The 23,471-nt window shown below is 39.7% G+C and overlaps 2 protein-coding genes across 6 annotated transcripts; one reads left to right on the plus strand and one right to left on the minus strand.

Annotated features, from left to right (window-relative positions):
- The first annotated feature begins 396 nt into the window (after positions 1-396).
- Positions 397-4,719, plus strand: primpol (primase and polymerase (DNA-directed)). 2 transcript variants are annotated; one of them, XM_068321037.1, is made up of 14 exons: positions 397-661; positions 1,035-1,288; positions 1,377-1,471; positions 1,565-1,703; positions 1,942-2,089; positions 2,171-2,273; positions 2,351-2,502; positions 2,691-2,853; positions 2,933-3,030; positions 3,158-3,244; positions 3,676-3,784; positions 3,876-3,952; positions 4,041-4,087; positions 4,181-4,719. In XM_068321037.1, the coding sequence occupies exons 1-14, from the start codon at positions 508-510 to the stop codon at positions 4,412-4,414; spliced, it is 1,860 nt and encodes a 619-aa protein (XP_068177138.1). In that variant the 5' UTR covers positions 397-507; the 3' UTR covers positions 4,415-4,719. The 2 variants fall into 2 exon arrangements, with proteins under 2 accessions (XP_068177138.1, XP_068177139.1); XM_068321038.1 differs by having other exon boundaries at positions 2,354-2,502.
- Positions 4,720-4,753: 34 nt separating this feature from the next.
- Positions 4,754-22,181, minus strand: acsl1a (acyl-CoA synthetase long chain family member 1a). Of its 4 annotated transcripts, none has more exons than XM_068321033.1 (21): positions 22,099-22,181; positions 12,545-12,757; positions 11,854-11,968; positions 11,633-11,697; positions 11,390-11,491; positions 10,411-10,510; positions 10,143-10,318; positions 9,958-9,990; positions 9,689-9,740; positions 9,531-9,604; positions 8,621-8,698; positions 7,817-7,951; positions 7,510-7,644; positions 7,241-7,336; positions 7,095-7,167; positions 6,910-6,998; positions 6,523-6,639; positions 6,016-6,159; positions 5,815-5,916; positions 5,667-5,738; positions 4,754-5,524 (listed from the first exon to the last, which is right to left on the minus strand). In XM_068321033.1, exons 2-21 carry the CDS (start codon positions 12,737-12,739, stop codon positions 5,384-5,386), a joined length of 2,094 nt encoding a protein of 697 aa, XP_068177134.1. In that variant the 5' UTR covers positions 12,740-12,757; positions 22,099-22,181; the 3' UTR covers positions 4,754-5,383. The 4 variants fall into 4 exon arrangements, with proteins under 4 accessions (XP_068177134.1, XP_068177135.1, XP_068177137.1 ...); XM_068321034.1 differs by lacking the exon at positions 8,621-8,698 and adding an exon at positions 8,756-8,833; XM_068321036.1 differs by having other exon boundaries at positions 22,041-22,128.
- Between the last annotated feature and the right edge of the window lie 1,290 nt (positions 22,182-23,471).

The raw sequence follows: 23,471 nt of genomic DNA on the forward strand, positions 1-23,471 counted from the left end.
AAAAATACATGATTAAAGATTGCATGCCTGTTACTAAGCTTTGTGCGTTGACCAAGGCTGAAGATTATTAAGGCAACCTGTCATAAATGAAGACATTGCTCAGTGATACATCTACAGGGTATATGGGGTTTATGGTAAACATGGAAATGAGATGTGTGTGGATGACATCCTGAAAGAAGAATGTGAGCAGACTGCAGATATTAGAGTCAACACAAGATAACAGCTGGAAAAGATGAGTTTCAGAGGCGAGGGTAGGATGAGTGTCGATTTTGCAAGACTTGTGATTTCTGGTTGTGGTAATTAACTTTACTGCTAAGATGATGAGAAATCTGGGAAAACACAAATAGTTGTTTCAAAAAAGTTTCTAATATTATGGAAATTATTGGACAGGATGTTCAGGAGCTGTTGGGCGGATTCAGGTTTCTAATTCCACAACGAGACGGGCAGGATATGAACGTCATTCTTTCATTATGATATTTTAAAGAGAGATAGAACTAGATAGGACAAATGCGGATAATGCTATTCCAGCAGGGGGCGGTACCGTATGTTTTGAGAACGCAACCCGTCTGCACACACCAACGAAGAAGACTCAGTCACGTGACCGGATATAGCTGTGTTTCCTGTTCCAGACGCGCCAAAGAGGAAAGAAGACAGCTACTCAGTTAGTTGTTTTTATTACATTAAAGACTTATTGAGCTATTACCTGCAAAAACATTTTACCGTCCTATTTTTTCCAGCTGTAGCCACGTTATCTCGCAATATATAAATACGAAATTTTGTTGTTTTCACTCAATAATTGCCATTTATTGAACAGTATTAAAATATTCTGGCCATATACTGTATACAGCTTCGAGTTTTTCAACATGAGGTTTTTTCCTTAAGGTTTGACAGAGATGTTGATTCATGTGTATGAATATACCGGAAGTTTTAGTTTTTGTTGCTGCTGAATTGCAATGTTATATTAATCAGACAGTGAAGGTAGGCTAAATGATTTAAATACTACTTTAATATAGTTTAAAGTGTTCTTTCTTCAGGATGCTCCACTGTTTGGAGGAGATTAAATGAGCAACAAGTCCAAAAGAGGTTGCATATAAGAGTTTATAAGCATATGATGATGAGGAAGTGGGGAGACCGACTGAAGAGGGTTGAGCAGCTTGCTCAGTCATTCCAGTCGAATCCCCTGACCTCACAATACAAACCTCGCCTGTGGCCGTGCCAGCCTTCATCAGTCTGGAAGGTCTTCCCTCGTCAAAGTACGGCAATCAGTTTTTCCCAGAGCTGCAAAGAGGTAAGACAAGCCTGGTGATGTTAGACTATCCCGTCAAGGTGTTTCATTGAAGGAGTGTAAAGGAAAATGTCTTCCTCTCTTTCCCTAGAATGTGCATGTTTTTGCACTTGAAAAAGAAAAATCCCCCCTGGGTCAAAGGATCTACTTGGTTACCAGTTACACTGAGCTGTGGCATTACTATAGGTAAGGTCTGCTGTGCTTTGCAAAATTATTTCATGTGTCTGGAAAACATATGGAATGTGCAGTGGTGCTGTTTTTTCTCATTATTGTTATCAGGACGTATTCACAGTCGTTGATGCACTGCTACGAAGTGATACCAGAAGGCTCTGTCTGTAAGCTTTACTTTGACTTAGAGTTCCACAAGCCATCAAACAAAGGAGCTGATGGCAAAACTATGGTGTTTTCACTCATCCAGGTAGGGTCTTATTATGTCACACTGTATTTTTTCCTATGAAATGTCCTTCTCACCCTTGTAGTCTGGTATCTGTGTTATTTTCAAGTTCAGGTTCTCTGCCAGAAGCGTCGGAGTTGAGGGCTCTGCACGTTATCTTAACTGTTCATAGAGCTGTACTCTTCTAGACTGAAGCCGTTTGTACTTCATTTGGGGTGAGGTGTAGGACATCCAGTATATTTATTTGTGTGTGTTTTTACAGTATGTTTGTGACAAGCTGATGGAAATTTATGGAGTTGAATGTACCACAAAAAGTGTTCTGAATCTTGACTCCAGCACAGAAGAGAAGTTCAGTCGACATCTCATCTTCAATCTCCAAAATGCTGTTTTCAAAGATAATATACATTTAGGTATGTTCTGTATTGTGTGGAGGCAACAAAAACATTTGATTTATATTTAAGTTAATTTAATTTGTTTTCATTTTCTCTTAGGTAGGTTTATCCATGCAATTCTTCAACCAGTCTTGAGTGCATCCAAAAGTGGGAGTGGCCTTAATGTTGTTGTGGATTTGAACAAAGGAAATAATGAAACACGGTTTGTTCTTCAGACACCGGTAAAGAAATATTTGTATATTTCTGCAGTCATTACACCCTGTGTTTCTTAATGTGCAGCAGATCAGAATCTAGTTCTGTGGAGGAAACAGCAAAGTCATCCGAGATGGACGAGATTCTAAAGACCAAGAGACGGAAACTAGAAGAGCAAGATCTCAGTTTCCTCCAGGTGAAAAACAAGGATGGCAAAGACTGTCTCTTTGTTGATCTTGGTAAGAGGAACCAAAAATGTGTGTGTGTGTCTGTGTCTGTGTGTGTGTGTCCTGTTCTGTCTTTATATTACACATGCAGATTCTTGCCTTACATACAAAGTTCATCACCACTTGCTTTTGTAAAATACATTGTTTTGTATTGTGTATGCATGTATGTTAATAATTGTGGTTATAATATGCAAAAACAGGTGTTTACACCAAGAACAGAAATTTCCGCCTCTACAAATCATCAAAAGTGGGAAAGAACGCTGCATTCACGGTGGCAGAAGACAACACGTTTACACCCAAATCTGAGAAAGGCTTGTCTGCAGAGGAAAGCATTTTCCTGGCTTCTTTAGTCTGTAATTTGAGGTACAAAGAATATCATTGCTTTTTTGTGTGTGCTGAAGGTATTGTCATCATGAAACAAAAAGGTTATTTCTGTGATTAGTTTCACAGGCCAGAGAATTCTGACCTGGGACATACCAGAAGCAAAGACAGCTAAAACATCAGGCCCTCATTGCCCTCAGGGATCAGCCACAGATCCAGGTGACATTGGCTCCTCTCTTTACTTCTTTAAGTATTCATATGTGTTAAATGTTTTGTGTAAATAAATTGTGTAAATAAATCCATGTGTCAATATAATTGTTAATGTTGCCCCATCAATCGCTGACAGACTCACTTTCTGGATGCCTGGCCTCCCCACATCAAGAAGTGGACACCTTTGTATTAAGTTTGATTAAAAAGGATGGAATAGATGGAAGTAAGTGTTGGGGGATGATGGGAGATCAGCTTTTGCAGAAATGCATGTATTGGTGACCAATCGTGTGCGGAATTGATATTACATTTATTGTGTTGTTTTTTTTAGTTTTAAGTTAAATGGCAGACTGATAACAATAGATTTCAATCTTAATTTTATTGATTTGCAAATCAGTAGATGATACACAGTAGTCTCAGTTGTCAATTGAGATTGATACTTAAATTCAGCAGGAAGTTCAGGTTTTGCTGTTTCAGTGAGACCCTGACTTTGAAGACTGTAGTTTTAGATTGCTGTCGGAGTTTCAACAAAACTATGAATAATAATCTACATAAATTTAAGATTTATTGCAGGGCTGCTGAATTAAATTGGATTAGTTCCACACAAGGCTGATTGAAATAGTAGTGTGAGTTCAGCACTGCCATTTGCTCCAACAGGCATCAGACGATGGAACTACTTTGCTGCTGAACAGCTGCTCGTCTATGACATTGCAAAATACCGCTGGTGTGAAAATGTGGGAAGGTTTCATAAAAGCAACAACATCATGTATGTTTGCGTACATGATGTACATAAGAGATATTTTATTCACATATCTTCTCTGTCCACTTTTTTGATTTGGTTTTATCCTTGTGTTCAGGATCATTGTGGATCTGAAAGATGAATTGTGGTACCAGAAGTGTCACGATCCAGAATGCAAGACCTTCAGATCCTCCAGTACGCCGTTACCTTAGGAGCAATGCACAGAAATCAGGTCCAGGCTTTATCTGATACATGACTGTGATTGTTATTCCTATTTCTGCAGGTTACCCACTGCCCCAAGAGCTCTGTGTCAGTTACATCATCACACTGGTTAGTTTGGTTCACATTAATTAGCATTTTGGCAAATCTGCCAGGAAATTCTGCTTGATGTGTTTTACCCCCAATTTTTCTGTTGTCTGGCAGGATGATGAAGACCAGGCTTACTTAATGGATGAGGTTGGAAACATTGCACCCAGTCAGGTTCCGAACCAGGCCCCACTGAGCAAAATGAGCCCAGAGGAGGAATCCACTGATGTGTGGGGAGACCGGCAGAATGACAAAGACTTTTTAGAGAGCCTTGATGATTTTGAACACAACAGCGAGGAAATCTCCGATCAGCTTCTTCTCAAATGTATGACTGACTTTGATCCCCAGTAGGTGTCAGCATTGTGTTATTTTGGACAAGCTGCACTGCAAAAAAACTATAATTTTGTAACTAACACGAGCACATATTCAGCATTTCTGAAAGGAATGAAACAAGCAACAAGTCACTTGTAACACAGTGTACTGTAGTTGGAATCAACTGTTTGTTGATTCCGACTACACTGTTGCATTTAGCACCCAAAGTTGAAGATAAATATATATAATTTACATATATATAATAAATACTAATAAAGTTTTTATATGCTTAAAATGTTGTTGAAAAAAATACATATCCTAAATATGCTTTCAACTACATTGCTGTAAAGATAAATTGATGCACTTTAACCACAAACAAACGTTTTGGAGAAAGATTTATTTAGTACAGTTAACAAAAACCCTGTACTTATAACTTAAGCACAAAACTGTCTTTTTGTCCTAATAAAAGTTTTCAACTCTTGTCTGTTTAACTGTTGATGGTGTTGATGTACTGACAACCAAATATTTAGCGTGAAAACTGATGCAATATGTGGCTTGATCCTATAATCACCTTTATCGCTTACATTTGAAAGGATGAGAATATTCAGTTTTTTCCATGCAATGTAAAAGGACAAAAAGAAACAATATAAACACCATTTCAAACATCAACATTTGAAACAAAACAGCTTTATCGAATCATTTTGAATCCAAAAGCGTCAGGAACACGTGGAATTAGAACAACAGAGCATGACACTCAGAACATACATATTACACAGGTGAGCTTTTGATCTGTCACTAATAAAAGACCACTCTAAAATGTGCACTTATGTACCAATGGGTTTTTAAAAACTTTGTACAATCAGGAGTTGTTTTTTTTAACAAGAGAAATTACCAATTTCCATGTGTGAAAATTAGGAGTGACAGCGAAGACAGTTGCAGGGTGATTTTTGTTCTGGCAGAGTGGTCTAAATGATTGTCACCTTCCCTTCAGTTACCCTCAATCATAGTTTAGAGTTTGATTTTGGAATATAGTTCATTGATTTGCTCTCTGAAGTGCTTCTGAAGCTCCGCCCTCTTGGCCTTCAAGGTGGGAGTCAGCAGGCCGTTCTGGACAGAGAACAACTCGGGGTGCAACGCAATGTCTTTCACCTGCATAGAGGAAAGAATCAATGAGTTCAAGCATGAAGGGTTAGGTTTATAGAAAATGAATATGTAAAGCTATTTCCCATCACGTGGAGATTTCTTTTCCATCCCTTCAATTATCAAGTGTCCAAAGTTGGGCAAAAATTACCTGCTCAAAAGACTTGAGTCCTGCCTCTTTGCCTAGCCTCAGCATGTCCTCCAGGATGGCATTCTTCACGTCCTGTACACAGAAAAATGTTAGCACACGAGAGCAAATACGGTTTTATGTTTGGACCACTGACAGTTGTAAATCTCACCTTATTCTTGCACAGTTCAGAGTAGGTCCCTTCAATCCCTTTTTTCTTGATCCAAATGGGTAAAAAGTCTGGATCTGGTACCACGATCCCCACCAGGCATGCCTGAAAAATGCCACACAGGAAAACGGGAAGATTAACCTCATCAATCAAACTATTTCACCATGACAACATCTGGGATTAACGTTCACGTTAAACGTTTACCTGTAAACTGTCACCATGAACAAATATCTGGGCCACTGGCTGACTGAGATTATAGGTATTTTCTATTTTATCAGGAGCAATGTATTCTCCTTGCGCCAGCTTAAAAATGTGCTTCTTTCTGTCGGTGAGCTTCAGAGTTCCGTTCTGCAAAATGCAAAAGACAAAAGACAGAAATTTAGAAATAGCAATACAAACAATTTCAACCTTGACTTTGAATATTTAAGCTTATTCAACACTGAAACTCATGCAAATACAATAAAATCTACCCACTGCTACTATAATAAAAATATAAAACAGAGTTCATATGTCTCCACAGTAGTCCCTATTAATTTCGTCAGGCTTTGTCCAAAGTTAAACCCATAATATATTTGTGATATCCTAATCATATCAACCTGCTGGGTGAATAAGTTTACTTTAGTCTGCAACAAATTGCACACACACTTAGATAGCAACACCCTAAACATGGGAGATGGGGTTGTAAAGATCAATAGTGTCGTTCTTTCTTACGGGAAGCCATTTCCCAATGTCTCCCGTGTGCAGCCATCCATCCTGATCGATGGCTTCAGCCGTTTTCTCCGGATCTTTCAAGTATCCCTGGAAAACATTTGGTCCTTTGACACACACCTGGAGGAACAGGAAAGACATTTGATGGCATTGTTTTGGTAATCTGAGATGAACATTTCGATGAGTGGCACCATCAGGTTAAACTTGACCAACATTTTATGACAATTAATCACACAACCTTAGGATATGAGTTTTTTAGTGAATCTGCTGCCAGGCCTGCAGCTACTATTCACAGAAAACACAGACATCTGGTTGTTTCTAAGAGGAGGTATGTCAGAGGCCTGCATTTCATACATTTCCTAACACTGCATGTTTGAAGCTTCTCCTCACCTCTCCCTCCCCATTGGCTGCAAAGTAGTTCATCTCCGCCACATCCACCAGTTTGACAGCGTTGCAGGGCAGGGGAGGGCCAACATGACCTTAAAGCAGACAACAGTCATCAGTTTCATGCTTCAAGAAATGAATGGTGAAACTTTTTCACATTGTAACACACAAGTGGGGGTCGTAGGTTTTACCTGCGCTCCAGTCCCCGGGCATGGACATGGTGCACCCAGCTGTACATTCAGTCTGGCCATAGCCTTCGTAAAACTGGAATGTGGGCATGTTTTTTAGTGACAGTTAAGTTACTGGTCAACGAGATGGGCGTCAGAATGAGGCTCACCTGACAGCCCAGCGCTGCTCGGAGAAACGTCAGGACGGTGGCCGACACCGGAGCCGCTCCCGTTATGATCAGTCTCACACGACCGCCCAGGCTTGCCTGCAAAGTGCGAAACTAAATCAAGAGGACTGGAAAAGTCCAGGAACATTTAAAAAATGGGATTTTCTCCAGAATACGCATGACAACCAAAGACCAGGCCTTATTCCAAGATTGAGAGGAGGACAAAACTTTGTTGAGTTGATTGAAAACAATCTGCCGTGTGAAATATGTACCTGAACTTTTTTGAAGATGAGCGTGTCCCACATGGTGGTTTTTGTGACCACACCATTCTTAAGCTCCGCCTCCTTCCTTCTAAAAGCAAAGTTGAGCAGCCACTTCTTCAGCGGCGTGTCGGCTTGACTAAATATCTGTGGAGATTTGAGACACAGCACTTTATGTGAAACAGTAAAAAAAAAAAAAAAAAACGGGCTTTATTTACTCATCGAGTAAAATCTAAACACAGCCACACAGTCCAACATCTCTTCTCTTGAATTTTTTTTCCGCTTTAACGTTAGATAAATAACATATTCCTTGTCGGACCTTATCAAACATGCGGTTGAGGAGGCGTGGGACCACAGGAAAGACTGTCGGACGCAGGGTTTTCAGATCGTCCATCAAACATCGAATGTCTCCTTGGAAATAACCGATCCGAGCTCCGTGGATGAGAATGACGGACTGATGGAAAGAGAACATCTGATTCGTACTTGTGTACATTATGAACTGGTATCAGAGACAAACTCACTGTGTAACCCATATTGGTTACTCCAAAAGTTACTCCAAAAAAAGCATTTTTGGAGTCACTTCATGACAACACAAGCACAAGTTGTTTTCTTAAAGCTGCAGACGGCTGGGCATCAAAACTCTTTTCAGTACCTGAGTTCTAACATCAATAATTCTTGGCTTATTCCTGAGGATACATTTTTATGTAAAACATTTTTGAAATTTAGCAAAAATAATGCAGTTTCATGCAAAACATCAGTGTTGAATTGAGCTTCAAGGAAATTCAGCTGGAATACATAAAAAAATAAACAAAATCAGTGCCAGATTTTAATAGTTTTCCACTGATTGACACCCAGCCCTGAAGGTGAAACGTTAGAAGGAAATAGCAACATGCCATTAGCATGCCACATGTTGCTAAAAGCTAATGGCGGAGGAGCGGTGCTGTTAAAATCTATAAACAACTCCTACTCGTACTACAATAATATAACATAAAATTCTGAATTCCAGCATGATTTTTTAAAAAGGATCACATGACTACAACTATACTTTCAATAAATATACTTAACTGTGGGCATGTAATTTCATTGTGCAGTACATCTGAAGGGAAACAAGTCAGATACATACCTGTACAACCCTCTCAAACATGTGAGCTAGAGGGAGATAGGATACATGAATGTCATGGACGTTCAGCATGCAGTGTACCTGTGGAGGACACGCAAAACACATGCATGGATGCAGGTCAAGCATAGCCTACTATACCTCCACCACCCTCTCAAACATGTGGGCCAATGGGAGGTAGGAGATGAGTACGTCTTTATGGCTGGGCTTCAGGGTGGCCTGGATGACAGCGTATAGATGGAAGGGAGGGGGGAGGAGGCACAAACACAGAAGGGTGGGGGGGGGGCAGTGGCAAGACAAACAGGCACATATGAAGGGGGTCAACCTGAGAGAGGAAGGCCTTTTAGGTTTGAGTTGCTCTGGTTCAGGCATGAATGTTTCATCTCATTCATGTAAAAGTCTGGAGGTGGAACGATTGATGTCAAAGGTATGGTTTAAAAAAAGTGTGACGATGCATTTCCTGAAATTTATGCAGTTATTTCCATTTTTAAAAAATATTTTAGAGTTACTGTCTTATAATTGTAGTACCAACATAAAAATGCGTTAATTCATTCATGCATTGGTTCTACCAAGAAAACAGGACAATGAATATTGTAATTTACTGTCTTAACTGTGATATTCAATGAGTGTTAACCATTAGATAAGTTAATCCATCACATCTGTCATCTCACACACTTCATAAATGACTCCACACAACATCCACCAAGAAAACAGGGGAACATGTGTTTTTGGGGAGTCCAGGGCAACAAAGGTCACAAAGTTTATCAGGTACTTAAGCTGTCAGAGAGATTTTAGTAAGTACATAAAAAAATAATCCTCCTACCAGAAGGCAGAATCAAACAAGTGAGTAATTACTGTTTTTCATCCTTGGAACAAATGAAAGTTACATCTCACATGACTTACATGACTTGCTTACCTGGGTTATTTTAATAAAAGCTGCAGTGTTGGCGATTATACTTCTGTGACTCAGCATTGCCCCTTTTGGGTGTCCTGAAAGGAGGATCAGAATTAGAAGAGATTTAAAAAAAAATTTTTTAATCAAAATGGATAAATTGTACCGGGTCATGTGATCACCTGTGGTTCCAGATGTAAAGCAAACAATGGCAAGGTCCTCTGGTTTAGGAGGCTGTAAGTAGATCACAAGTAGACATTAGACAAAGAAGACTGAGAAGATGATGCTACTGTTTTAGAAAAGTGGTTCAGTACAGTGCGAATTAAATTTTCCTCTCAAAATCACATGTCTGATGATTAAAGCAAATAAATAAGATTTTAAAAAATGATAAAATTCAGACTTTGTGTCGTGTAAATCTACAGTTCTGCTCACATGTTTCTTAACTACTCACCAGTGGTTCCTGGTGGTTTGCTTTCCCCAAAGACTGGAACAATAAAAGTGGGAATAATGATCATGCTTAATACACAGAATGCCATTGAACAGCGCAACATCTACTGATGTTGAAAGTATACTCAGAAAGTCAGAATTTTTCTGAACAACTGATATCATTAACTTAGAAGATAAGATTGTCTTCACCTCAAACTCCTGTAAGCTCATAATCTCAATGTCCACCTCCCGTCCATGAGTCACCAGTTCGGTATCGAATTCCTCCACCAGCACAATAGTCTTTACTTTGGACTGTCTTCCACCGGCATGGTCCAAAATCATCCGAGCCTTTTCAGGCACATCGCAGATCACAGTGGAGATGTCAGCTAGAAAAATAGATGGCAGCAAAATCAAATCTGTGCACAGTAATATTACAGGTGGTCAAATGTGTGTAAGTGTTTGAAGAACGTTTGTGTACCTTTGTCAATAATGAAGCCGATGGCCTCTTTGCCGAGTGTGTCGTACAGCGGAACTGCCACCAGGGAGTATGTGTAGCAGGCCAGCTCTGAAATGGTCCACTGAGAGACAGAATATGGAGATAGAAATAATCAAATGCTGGAAATTCCACCATTACATCATAACCAAAACATAACATAATGACAGCAGCAACACGCTGCAACATGCTGGCTTTTTCTGAAGCTTAAACCACCTCAACGTTCTTCCTGTGGGGAACAGCTCAGTTCAGATAGACTGTAGCTCAGGAAGAATGAACAGACACGTTCAGTTTAGGATAATCTGTTTAATTATATGTCAAACCATTGTTCTAAAAACAAAGCAGGGAAGAGTTAATCACTGTAATATTAAAAAAGAAAGTCATTGCAAATAGAAAAAACTAATGGTTAGAGATGGGAATAACCTGCACTTAAAAGCTGCCCCACTCTCTGCACTCGCCTCACCCTCAAACCACTACAGTTACCTTCAATGACCCCTTCAGCGGTGATTGTTGGTCATACTGTGCAACTTCCTGCAGTGTGTGTGTGTGTGTGTACGTGCGAGTGTCACGAAGGCATTTCTGAATAAATGAACCTCTCTGACTAATACATGCAGAATGACTTTCTCCAAACAGCAGTTAATTTCAATTCAGACCGTGGCAAATATCACAGTGAACCTTTGTATCCATCGTCTGTAAAACACGTTGAAACAGAAATTTTAAGATTTGTGACCTCTGCCGAACACAAATGCAAAGTGAAATATACTTCAAAACACTCTTCTAGGCGGAGATTAAAAAACAAAACAAAACCTTCTTATGGGAACTTTATCTAACAAGAAAGTATTTTCATTTGCCACTCTTTTTGTTAGAGCATGAGAATTCTGAATTATGCCTTAAGTTATGAATTAACTTTCACAGCGCAACAAAAAAGTATTGAACAGCAGAAAAACAAAACATAATCTTTTACCTCTGGCCTGTTCTGGGAAAAAATGCCTATAAACTTATTTCCTGTATGAGAGTGTCCTCTGTGAAGGAGGGCAGAGCCGATGTTCTCTGCTCTTTCTGCCACCTGTGAAAAACATCAAATAAAAGTTGTGAACAAGTAGAATATTATAAATCTTATAAATAAATAAATTATAAATAAATAAATCTTATAAATACATAAATCTTATAAAATATTATAAATCCTTGTCCTTGTCCCACACCTCACCTCACTGTAAGACTGCCACTCGTACGGCTGGTTTGGCTTCCTCGACCCAAGACAAGGTCCGTCATCTGCAAAAAAATATTGAAGATAATTTTTAGCCACACTGAAACCTTTGTGTGTTCATACCACACACATTACCCAACTTCACTTTGCTTTATTAGCAAGGATGACACCAAGGGATCGCTTGAATTCACTTATAGAAGTGATACAAGCATAAAACTCACTTGACACTCTGAGTCCTCTTTGGAACACTTCATACATGGTCTGTGCATCGCTGTAATAGTGCGTTATTGGCTCGTCGCTGTCATTCAGGATGGACCTTCTGGCACGTTCACTACCCTGGAATAAAAACATTATGACCAACACAGACCAAACACATGAGAAGACAGAGAAGTCAAATGTAATTTGTAGTATTTGTGCATTTAGGATAATAGTGTCTGTGATATTTTAACAGCTGAGTCCCACAACGCCACCTAGTGAGGTGTAGAGATAATGTTACACTAAAATTTTTAGAATAAAATAATTTGTGAATCTAAATACGCACGTTTTTCTCTTTCTAACAAACCCTGTTTTTTGCAGTTCATGTTAATAAGCCGAAAATAAACAGCTTTAATTCAAGACAGAGAAGAAACACATTTCACATTTTAGAAGCAGAAGAGTGACCAAGTTATGAAGTCACTAACAGCTGCAATTTAAATTTCTGGATGGATTCCATTAACATTCTTGCTGAATGAGACATGCTGTCTGACTTCCCTTTGGATTACAGCTTTCAGTTATTCCTCTACCACACGGCACTAACAGACACTGCATCGACAGAAACACAGTTTCCATCTATGTTGTGAGGTTCCAAATTCCATGAATTAACTGAGAACATTCCAAATCCTCATAATTGAGAAAAGGGAAGAAAAAACCTACTGATATTTCCACTGATTGCATGCCGAGGTCAAAGGGTCCTTTGAGGGCTTTTGGCCGGAAAGCAAACCAGTAGGTGGTGATGGCTGCGAAGGCACCCATGCCCATTAAAGCGCTGGTGGGCAATCCGCGGACATACTGCCGCAGTTCATCCAGCTCGGGAATCCACAGCTGTCTCAGGACTTCCTGAGCCTGCATGACTGTTCTGCAGTGACCCTACAGGGAATGAAAGAATCATTGTGATATCCATACAGTGTGTAATCATGTCTGCCATGAGATTAAACAGCATGAAACCAAACAAACACACAGGGTGATAGATCCACACTTACAATCATGTATTATATCATATTGGTCATGCTGTTGCTTCCTTCCACATCTATTAACTGTTTGCAGTACAAAATCATTTAAACAATAAAAACAAACCTGACATAGTCTCACCACTAAGCCTTTAAAGGCCCTACCATGATAGTTGTCAATGAATCTCATTTCATCAGTTAAGTAGAGCATAAACTCGCTGCTATTACATAACATACAGTATATACATATATATACAGTACATAGCTAATCATTAAAGAGAATCACTGAGAGCAAACACTACAAATTCATGAACAAACACACCAGGTTCACCATATGACTGCATCCTTCTTACACGTTCTTCAATACTGAGTTATTTTTATATTAAAATGTAAAACTCAAAGGATCTGAAATGTTCAACAAGCTAAACCCAAACAGCTGAGAAACGTGATGCTGAATGACACAAAAGGAAGTGTCTTGCTTCTCTAGAGCTGTGCAACAAAGACACAGGAAGGAAATATGACTACGTGTAAATGTTTCATATCTCAGGCCAGCAGACACATCAGCACAATGACCCTGTAAACACTCACCAAACTGAAAGCTGCAAGGCTGACATCAAATTGAAGTGAAGTTTTCTGAGTGGGATGATTAGGAAATAACCAAGTTTTTCCCATTACAGTGATACCTCTACTTACGAGTGTCTCTACTTAGGAAATTTTCTACTTACAAAATTTCTCAGCAGGACAATATTACCTCTACTTACGAAAGAAATTTCGACTTACGTAATGTAAAAACACCGTATCGGCTGATACTCGAATAAAAACACAGTATCGGCGAATCTCCTACAGGTTCCTGAATGCAACATTCTCATAGCTGCTCTGCCATTGGCTATTACGTATCTTCCTGGCATCCCATTGGCTAAGAGGGATGCCACTCCACCTCTGTGTGGAGCTAGAACGTGCTTATGGAGTGTCTCGGCATTCGGCACTCGACCCATGAGGTAATCTGATAGTTTTGCGCAAATATAATAACTTTTTGAGTACGTATTTGCAATGGACCCCAAGAAAGTGACAGAGAAAAGAGGAAAAGAAAAGACGAAGTAAAGAGTTTTTTTGTCCATACAAAGCAAGAGATAATAGAAGAGCATGAAAAAGGGATGCGTTTGGTTGATCTCGCCAAAGAATATGGCCATAATGCATCTACAATCACCACATTATTAAAACAAAAGGAAGTTTAAGGAGTTTAAGGCATCGCGTGGGTGGTTGGAGGAGTTCTAAAGGAGGATGGAATTCACTCTTTTGTTCGGCATCGTGAGATAGGAGCGCATAAACCAAAGGGCAAAAAACAATGGGGACAGCAATTAAAAGGTAAAATGACCATCAGTATTATCCTTTACTCTATTCTTTGTTTTTTACATTATGCACAACTAGTATTTATTGTGTAATAATCTAATCATAACATGTATTTGTTACATGTTTTGATGCATTTTTATGCTTTATAAAACATTTATGTCTGAATTTTTGTGGCCTTGGAACAGATTAGGGCATTTACATGGAAAACGTGTCTCCACTTACGTAATTTTCTACTTACGTAATTTCTTCCGGAACCAATTAATTTTGGAAGTAGAGGTACCACTGTATATGGTTTTCTCTTTACAATGTTAAAACACCAATCCATTTAAAGCCAGACCTTCTGATTTAAACTGAATTAAATGCCACCTCGGAGAGTGAAATGTAATTACATGTGGATCCTAAATTCTAAAGTTTTTTTTTTTAAAGTAGGAGTTCAACAACACACAAGTCAAAATCTGAAGATGAACAAGCAGAACCGTCCTAAAAGTTATGAAGAACAAACATCCGACAGAGAAAATGAGATTCCATGCAAACACCAAGCTGTAGTCAGAGTCAAAATAAATACAATCTGTAAAAGAAAAAAATCAATACACCTCCTTGTGTGGTAGACTGGTTGAACATGGAGATTTTAGACTTTACAATATCTGTGTCTGAGGACAGAGAAAACCACACTACTGGCTGATGCGGATAAATCATACCCTGAAAAGAGTCAAATAAAAGCCTAAAAACATTTTAAAAGTTCAAAAACTAATTATGACATCTTTAGGCCCAGACAAATACAGTGTGAAATATGGTTGGATTCTGTCCAGCCATGTTTGAAGAGATATGGACAGAATATTCTCATTTATGCATGGATGTAACTAAGGATGTATAAGAGTAAACGTATGGATGGGGACATAAAAATGGACTTTACTGGAATCAGAAAGGAAAGGGTAAGAACGTCAGTGGTTTTAAATGTAAACTTCAGGTTGAGGATAGTTGTGTCAAAAATCTTTTTTAAAAGTACTTCTTCCTTTCATAGTATTAAAATAAATTTTTCTTTTCAGGATGGCTACACTGCGCATCTTTGTACAAATTCACATCCTAGCTTCTGCATAAGTCCTCATCAGTCTAGCCAATTCAGCTTCTCAGAAACCTGACCGTTGACTTCAGGGTTGCCATGGGGGCGCTCAGGTTAGACTCCACATTCTGTGTAGAGATGGAGTTTCTTTTAGGGGGGAAATCCTTCATCTTTTTAGGTACACATCCTGTGGTACATCCGGAAGTGTCCAGTCAGACCAGCACACTCCATTCTGAAGAGGAAAAGCCTGTTTCACCACGACCTACACTAAATATGTTAGTTAGCTGTAAGACCATGTTAGACAAGATGGGATGGGGTTGAAATTACTCTTACAGAAGGTCATCCAGAGCTTAGAGGTAACGTTCTGGTCCCTAGTTTGCTACAGGGGTGTACAACCCGGGAAGAGACCATTTCTGTTCTTGGCACAGGAGAAAAAAGATTCCCCACCATGACAGCACTAATTGGGCCAATGCTGACAAAAGATTTGGGGAACAACTGCTCTTTGTTTTTTAACGCAACAAGCCTTGGGTTAAGGCAGCACTAAGAAAGAGAGGGAGGTGGAACTACCACCATAGAGGTAATAATTGACTTATCACCTACTTCTATTATTAACACTGAGCTCATGATACAGAACCTTTGCCAACTGGGGCAAAGTCATGTATTAAAAAAAATACATTGGGCACGTGACCATTTTTCTATAAAATGGTAAATCTGACGAGACTGAAGAAGATAATATATTATTAACACAATGGAGAACAGCGAGATTCATTAAAGCTGTTGAGTCTGAGCATTGATTCACCAAATTTGTATTCAAATGATTAAAAACTATCCTTAAATCCCCCCAAAAAAACAAAGTTGTACAGGTGTTACCAGTAACAATAACAGACCAACAATGGTTTGCTTGACCTCACCAGGACAAATTTAACAAAGTTCAAGTCTCATTCAAAGCACTAACTGCTAAAAGTCCATACTCACAATCCAAACGTTTGTCGGTGAGGAAAGACAAAGGCTGTCCAGAGAGGCAGAGTTTATGTGGAAGAGCTTTGGCTGCAGCAGTTGCTATGAGAAGGACGCACACTAACCTCTAATAGACCTCAGAGGTCGTGTCACAACTATGAATAGCAGAGACACGCCCCCTTCAAACACAGACACGTGTGAGACGTTGCTAGCGTACGCCAGCCTCAAAATCAAAAGTTCCATTCATTTTCAGGCACGTCCATCGTGATGAGAATGGGGCACTGGTGCACAAACATACATGTGAATGATCACAGGACATCAACTGAGCATTCGCTACAGTGATGCAAGAATTTTTCCAGCCATGTTTATTTAATACTGATAAGGCCACGTTTTAGGCCTTATCTGGACACAGCGTGCATTTGGGTGTTGCTGAGCATTCAAGGGAAAGGATTACACATCGATCAATGGAAGGCGTTTGGATTTCAGATAACATAAATGTGGACAACTCCTGTTATTTCTTATTGATATCCCAACATTGACAGAGCAAATGAATCCATTAGCAATTAGAATGAATGCCAACTCTACGACATACAGTTCAAACAAACTGAACCAGCATTTCAAATGTGAGTGATTTTAGAGGATAACTGGCATTAATCATAAAATGAAGCACCAAAATACTGCACAGAAGGACTGGATGCCTTCCGGTCCAAGGCTTTCTAGAGCATTACTTAGACATTTTGTGGGCGTCAGAAAACTGCAGCAACACAAAGAAAAAAAAATTATGTGGGAACATTTAGGTCATTAGAAGATCACGTTTCATTCTCCTCTTGAAACAGAAGGAAGAAGACGTGTTAGTGAAAAACAGGCGTTTCGTGAAACGAAAGGTGAGATTGGAGAGAAGACTTAGGCCTGAGGAAACCTGGACTCATCACGGAGGCAGAGATGCTAACTTGAGATTATGGTGTGTAGAATGTGTACGAATCCAATCATATTTGTTTAGGATTGTCATACATTTTATTTTGTTTGGGCTTTTTAGCTGTATTCTGTTTTTATTGATGTTTTACATGTTTTGCATCCTAACTTTTTGGGAGTCAGGTCTGTAAATTCTTTGAGTGTCCATGCAATTACATTACAAGACAGTGTCAGTAGGTCTAAACACAGTAGGACAGTTTTGCTGATATTAGCTGGACTTTGATCAAGTAATAATGTCAAAGTAATTTCAGTATTCCTTTAATTTGGTCAATTAAATACCTGACGTTAATGCCACACCAATTTTTAATCTTCAGAACGAGGTTCACTGACACTGTCAATGTGATTTCAAATTAGTCACCGTAATATTTTTACTTAAAACAGAACTTTGACGTAATAATAATTATTTTGCATGACTCACTTATTTTATTTAAATAATCAAATGTCTATGAAATATTGTATAAAATGTGAGACATGTCTTCAGGAGAATTCTGTAGGTTCAATTTTTTGTTATACGAGAAGAAATGCAAAAAATTCTAACATTTGAGAAGCGAGACATTAAGAATAAATAAAAATTTCAATCAACATTTTCGTTGGGAAATTATTTTAAACACATATTTTAGTTGTAAAACATTTTACATGGTTCTGATCTATCCGGATTATTGTAACAAATCAAATGAAAAACTATTACATTAGCTGATCATGTTTACTTTGAGTTTTTACAAATGTAATCATTGCTGCGATCAAACGGCCAGCGGCAACAAAACGCCACAGTAGACCTGCTTGGCTGAGAGATGTTCAAGGAAAAAGGGAAAAGGGCAATGTCTCTACCACTTCCTCTACTCTCCATACTTGGCCTGGGAAGATGACAAGCCAATGGCAGAGCTGGCTGGCCAGTCACCCCACACCCTGACAGAAAGAGGTGGGGGAGGGGGGGCAACAGGTTTATCTGACACACAACAGAACACTCAGGTTTGTTAGCAGCAACTAACAGCCACGTCAGTAAGGTGAAGACAAACGCATAACAAAAAGCAGTGCGATCCTGAGATCCAGCCTGTGAGTTCAGTTCAAATTTAAGCTCATTATTACCACCTTATTGCCGGGGGATTCAAACACAGAGGGGAAGCAAATGTTGCTTTATCTCATTCTGATCAGATAACTAGCTGAGGATCAATTTGTTTTCCTTCAGTGTTTCCCTAGTTTTTCAAGGTCACGGTTGTGATCTAATTTTCATCCCCTTGCCTCCCTGAATAAAACTGCTTTTGTTTCGTCTTTCTATCCTATCCGGTTCCAGAGATACGTGAAAAAAAATGTCAGGATAGACAAGGCAGACAGAGACTGCAACATTCCAAATGCAGGTCAAGGTACCCTGAAAGTAGTCCCTGTCAAGTGCATAGCTTTGACCTTTCAGCTTTAATCTATGGTCAAAACTAGTGCATAGATAGATCAAAGCTCTATCTTTGGTCTACGACCTTACACTGGCGTTCATCCTTGTTTTTCTATCCTATTTGGTTCCTGTGTGTACAAAAGTTGAAATCTGACCGTGACCTACTTGTCTCAAGGTCATGGCCATCATCTCATTTTCATCCCCTTTGCCGCCAGAGTAATGCACTTTTTGTTTCATCTTTCTATCTGCAACGGATGCGAAGATATTTGGTGGACGTACTAACGGACGAACAGACGAACACATGCGCACTGACAATTACAATACATCACTGCCATGAGGCGGGATGTAAAAAGGTGTGCTCTAACGTGTGATGCATTCATTAGCCTGTCCAGGTTACTCACAAAGAAACGTAGACGGTTCTGTTTGTGTAAATGCAGCAGTCGGATCTTGACATTTTCACCTTGATAAAGGTGAAGGTTTGTTATGTAGCTCCCATTTCTGTCCTTTCCACTATGGTGGTGACATCGACGTTCCATTCAGTGTCCAGTGAATGATCAGTGGTGTAAGATTCACATCAGAAGGTTCAGACAACCACCCCTATCCACACCCCACTGCAGCCTAAAAGTCAAACTTCTTCATATTTATAAAAACCTAAAGATAAAAAGGTGTTACAAATTAACTATTGATCCTGTCCTAAAAATACAAGATATTAACATCTGAAATTAATGACACTGATTGTATCTTCTTGTTCACATAAATATTTAATTGATGATCGATCCGGTTTAGAAACAGGCCATTAGCGCCAGAGGGCAGTAAGTCAAACAGAAGGATGAGTGAATATAATAATTCTGAATCCAACAGGATGCACCATGACGACACCCAAAGGCCACTGATGATTAATAATGAATGGCTGTGGAAGCTTGTGTAACATCAGTGTAATGTCTTCTATCCGCTTTGACCCTTTGCCTGGCCGCGGTCACACTGGACTACGGTTTTAGGACACAAAGCCTGATCTTGCACAAGACAACTGAAGGTCCTGACCTCTGTGATGAGCCTAGTCACATGGTCACAGAGAGGGGAAGTACACATGGAAGACAAGGTGGAGGACGGGATTGGTGAATTGGAACAAAGGTCACAGACACTAGGAAAGCATGAGGACACATTCCCGACAGGGGAAGGACCATGAAGTGATACTCGTATAGCTGGATGGTAAATAAAACTTAAAGGTGTCTTGTTTTTCTTTCAAACAAAGATACGCCATACATCTCTACAGGGAAATATTACCCGGAGTTAAAAACTTAGTGACGGAACCACCCTTCACTGTTATGTAAATGTTTACTGGTCAACATCCTCAAAACATGCAGACATTTCTCCCCGACCAAAACGAAGCGATGACAGTTTCCTCTCATAAAGCTGATTTTTTTCTTAAAAAGGCAAAGCAAAAATACCCCTCCCCCAGAAATCACATGACTTGAATGCTTGCAGCTGTTTGGCCATCACTGCATTTCTGTGGTCCAACTATTCATGTGACAACATGGTGTGTTTTAGAAATGATATTGAACAGGGAGGGCAACAATCAACACTTACATTCCATAGATTCCTTTGAAAGGAAGTTGGCACCGACATGCACTAATCAGAACTCAACGCACTGCTGAACTTTACACTCTATGTAAAAAACAAAACAAAAATCTTTTTCATCCATACTGTAAATGCTGGCTCCAACAAGTAGAAGAGCAACCAACCTGGACTTCCTAATATCTCTGCGTCCTCTCTCAACATCATCACATGTTGCAACAAGGAAGAATTTTCAGTGACTATTTATGTGTTTCCCGGCCAAGAATTACACGGAAAAAAAATCAGTCCGTGCATCACACGCAACAGTCAGCAGACAACTTAGCTTAGCTTAGCATGAAGACTGGAGAGAGTAGTCTGGACCCCTTGCAAAGCTGATAAAACCTGGAAAATCAGGATATCAGTGTTTTCAATAGGACCCCTTTTTTCCTCCTCATGATCCAACCCAAATCAGCTCCTCGTTGACGTGGGGTTTGATCCTGGATCTTTTCTTGATGGAATAAATAAACAACGGAAGAAAATCTGGTATGACAAGTCATTGACATTAAAAGCCTCCAATACCAGGAACACATGAATAACTGCGTTGTGTGACCATATTCATGCGTTTATAAGAGGGTGGAAATTTCTTTGGAAAATGGTCTTAAAATATTCTCATTTATCCAATACTGTACTTGAAAACATCAATGGATGAAGTAGTTCTTGCCTGTTGATTCGCAGAAAACATTAAGAACACCCTTCAAAAATGATTCTTTTGATAAACAAAAGTTTCTATCATTAATTTAACCTCCGAAGAACCGAACTCTTGCATGGCATGCATTTTTAATTTCTCTTTCCTATTTGGGCTCGAAAAAACAAATGAGAACACAATAAAGTTACAATTGTGTAATGATGTACAAAAGTATTTGTGTGCCAGAACGGAATGGCATTTTTCCTGCGTGCAAAAATAAAAATGAGAAAAAAATGAGAGACCCTCTGTCCACATTCGTGGTCATCATGTTTAGCAGCATGGTAAATACAATTACCAATTTTTGAAATGTTTGACTTTTATAAACATTGAACACTTTTCTGCGTATACCAACATTATGTAAGTATGTAGACACCAAGCCCTTGTAGAGAAAAATATTAGTGGTCTAGAATGACTCAAAACTTAAAATCTATATTAGTGGACGCGCAGGGGGTGGGGTGGGGGGGGGTTAAAAGGTTAAAAACCTCTGGATTGACTCCTGCCATGTCCATGATGCCACAATAATAACACTCCTGCCTGGATTGAGGAATCTAAACCTCATGATCGCCGTCAAACACATCGGAAGACTTGATGTTATCGCTTCATTCTGTCCGGAAGTCCAGCCCAGTGAACACAACACATGGCGTGGAGTCCAGCCTTTAACAGCTGGGGTCTTCCTACAGCTGTAGTGTTTGACTAGCAGGTCACACACACAAATTGACTGGAAAGGATATTTTCTATATTGTTCTTATTTTCTATTCTCATTCTTATTTATCGACTCACAAACCGCAGTTGTATCAACAGTTAAGTTTGCATGGCGCCAGTAAATGATGCAAAAAAGTTGAACCGAAATAATGACTCCGCTCTCTCTTTAATCAACCAGCATGCTACGTGTCCGTCTGAGTTTATTTCTGGGGATAAACGTCACACAAATGCAGGTCTGTCAGCAATAGCGACTGACTATGAGATGAGCATTAGTAATAACAATAGAATAAGGACGTAACACAGGTCCAAACGAACACGACTAGATTCACGGAAATAAAGATATGCTTCGGAAATGGCTAAAAATGCAGCGTGACTGCGGTCTATTTTTAGACAACAAAGCGAATATATACTTTTTACAGAGGGATCGTGAAAGCACCACGCACAGATCATAAAGCACCATAAATTCCGTTGTCACGTACAACATGATGGTAATTTACACTTCAGCTCCGGAAGACCATAACATAACGTTCCACCGACCTGTCAGCCTCCAGCGGACCCAAAGACGAAGACCTGAATGTGGATCATCCAGCAGCAACAGAGGGTAATGCGTTGGTTCAGATGGTGCGGCTCTCAGCCAATCAGGAGCGGACAAACGGGTCACTGTAGGGAACGTTTGAAAGGAGCGTTGTGATTGGTCAATGTGAAGCGTCAGGACTCGGCTTCTGCCTTTGATCTGAGAGGTGAGGAGAGTGTAGTGTCTTTGCGCGTTTATTAATTAGGATTTTTTGTTGTTGCTTTTTTTGTATATTTATACACACTTTTATTTTTATTTAATATGGTTTAATCACGGTTACGTTTGGGAGATTCGAAGAGGAAGTTAGGAGAGTGTGGCGTTTTTGAACATTTATTCATTCTGTTTTTTTGCTTTTTTGTGTGATTCTTCAGATTTCGGTGAACACAGTTTAATACAGTTACGTTTGGGATTTTGTGGGGATGGGGCGGCAGTAGGTCGGTCCACTAAGCAGTAGCTCGGTCCAATAAGTCTTGGGCTGGGGACTGGACGGTTCAAGGGCTCAAGACCCATGTGGACCAAAAATGTAGGAGTGTGAACTGGCAGCTGGAGAGGCTCCAGAGGACTGCCGAGGTGCCCCTGAGCAAGGCACCGTCCACCAACAACCTGCTCCTTGGCCGCATCACGAAGAAGCTGCCCCATGCCCTACCATCACCCTCTCTCTATTTGCATGCCCTCAGGCCCCCCTGAGTGTGTGCATGTAAGCAGGGACCTGTACATCTATACATGTGTGTGACAATAAAAAAAAAGACGAAGAGTGGAAAGAACAATTTCCCTACGGGGATCATTTAAAGTATATAGTGCACCCTCACGCGTTCATACATTAACGCTCGTGACTTAACCTCATCGTGAATTTCTGGTAGGCAGTCACGTGATACCGTACGCACATTCTATTGGCTGACGGCATCCGGAAGTGCGCTCGGTTCCGTGGGTCTCGGACTTAGGTGAGACAAAAAAGTGCTTTAAACAGTCGATAAGAGTGTGGGAAAAGTTAATACAGATAGAAGGTGGTTTAATATCGGTATGGGGAGGGTCATAAATGTTTAAATTACTGTATATAATAAGATAAATAGTTTCCAACTCCGTTCCCCGCTGACCGGGGAACGGACCATCAACCAACCATCAACCTGGAGCCACAGAATAACACGCAGAACATGGGTGACAGCACAAAGGACAAATAGATGACAGACACACTCAGCTGGAGGAGGAAGGGGATGATGTGTTAATAAAAAAATTATTATTAAAGATAGTTTCAAAAAAAGTTACAGGAAATTGACGATCGATCAATCACGTGAATAAATGAATCAAGGGAAGTCTTAAAGACACAGTCATCTTCATT

Source organism: Antennarius striatus, chromosome 8 (assembly GCF_040054535.1).
Source record: "Antennarius striatus isolate MH-2024 chromosome 8, ASM4005453v1, whole genome shotgun sequence".
Lineage (NCBI taxonomy): Eukaryota > Metazoa > Chordata > Actinopteri > Lophiiformes > Antennariidae > Antennarius > Antennarius striatus.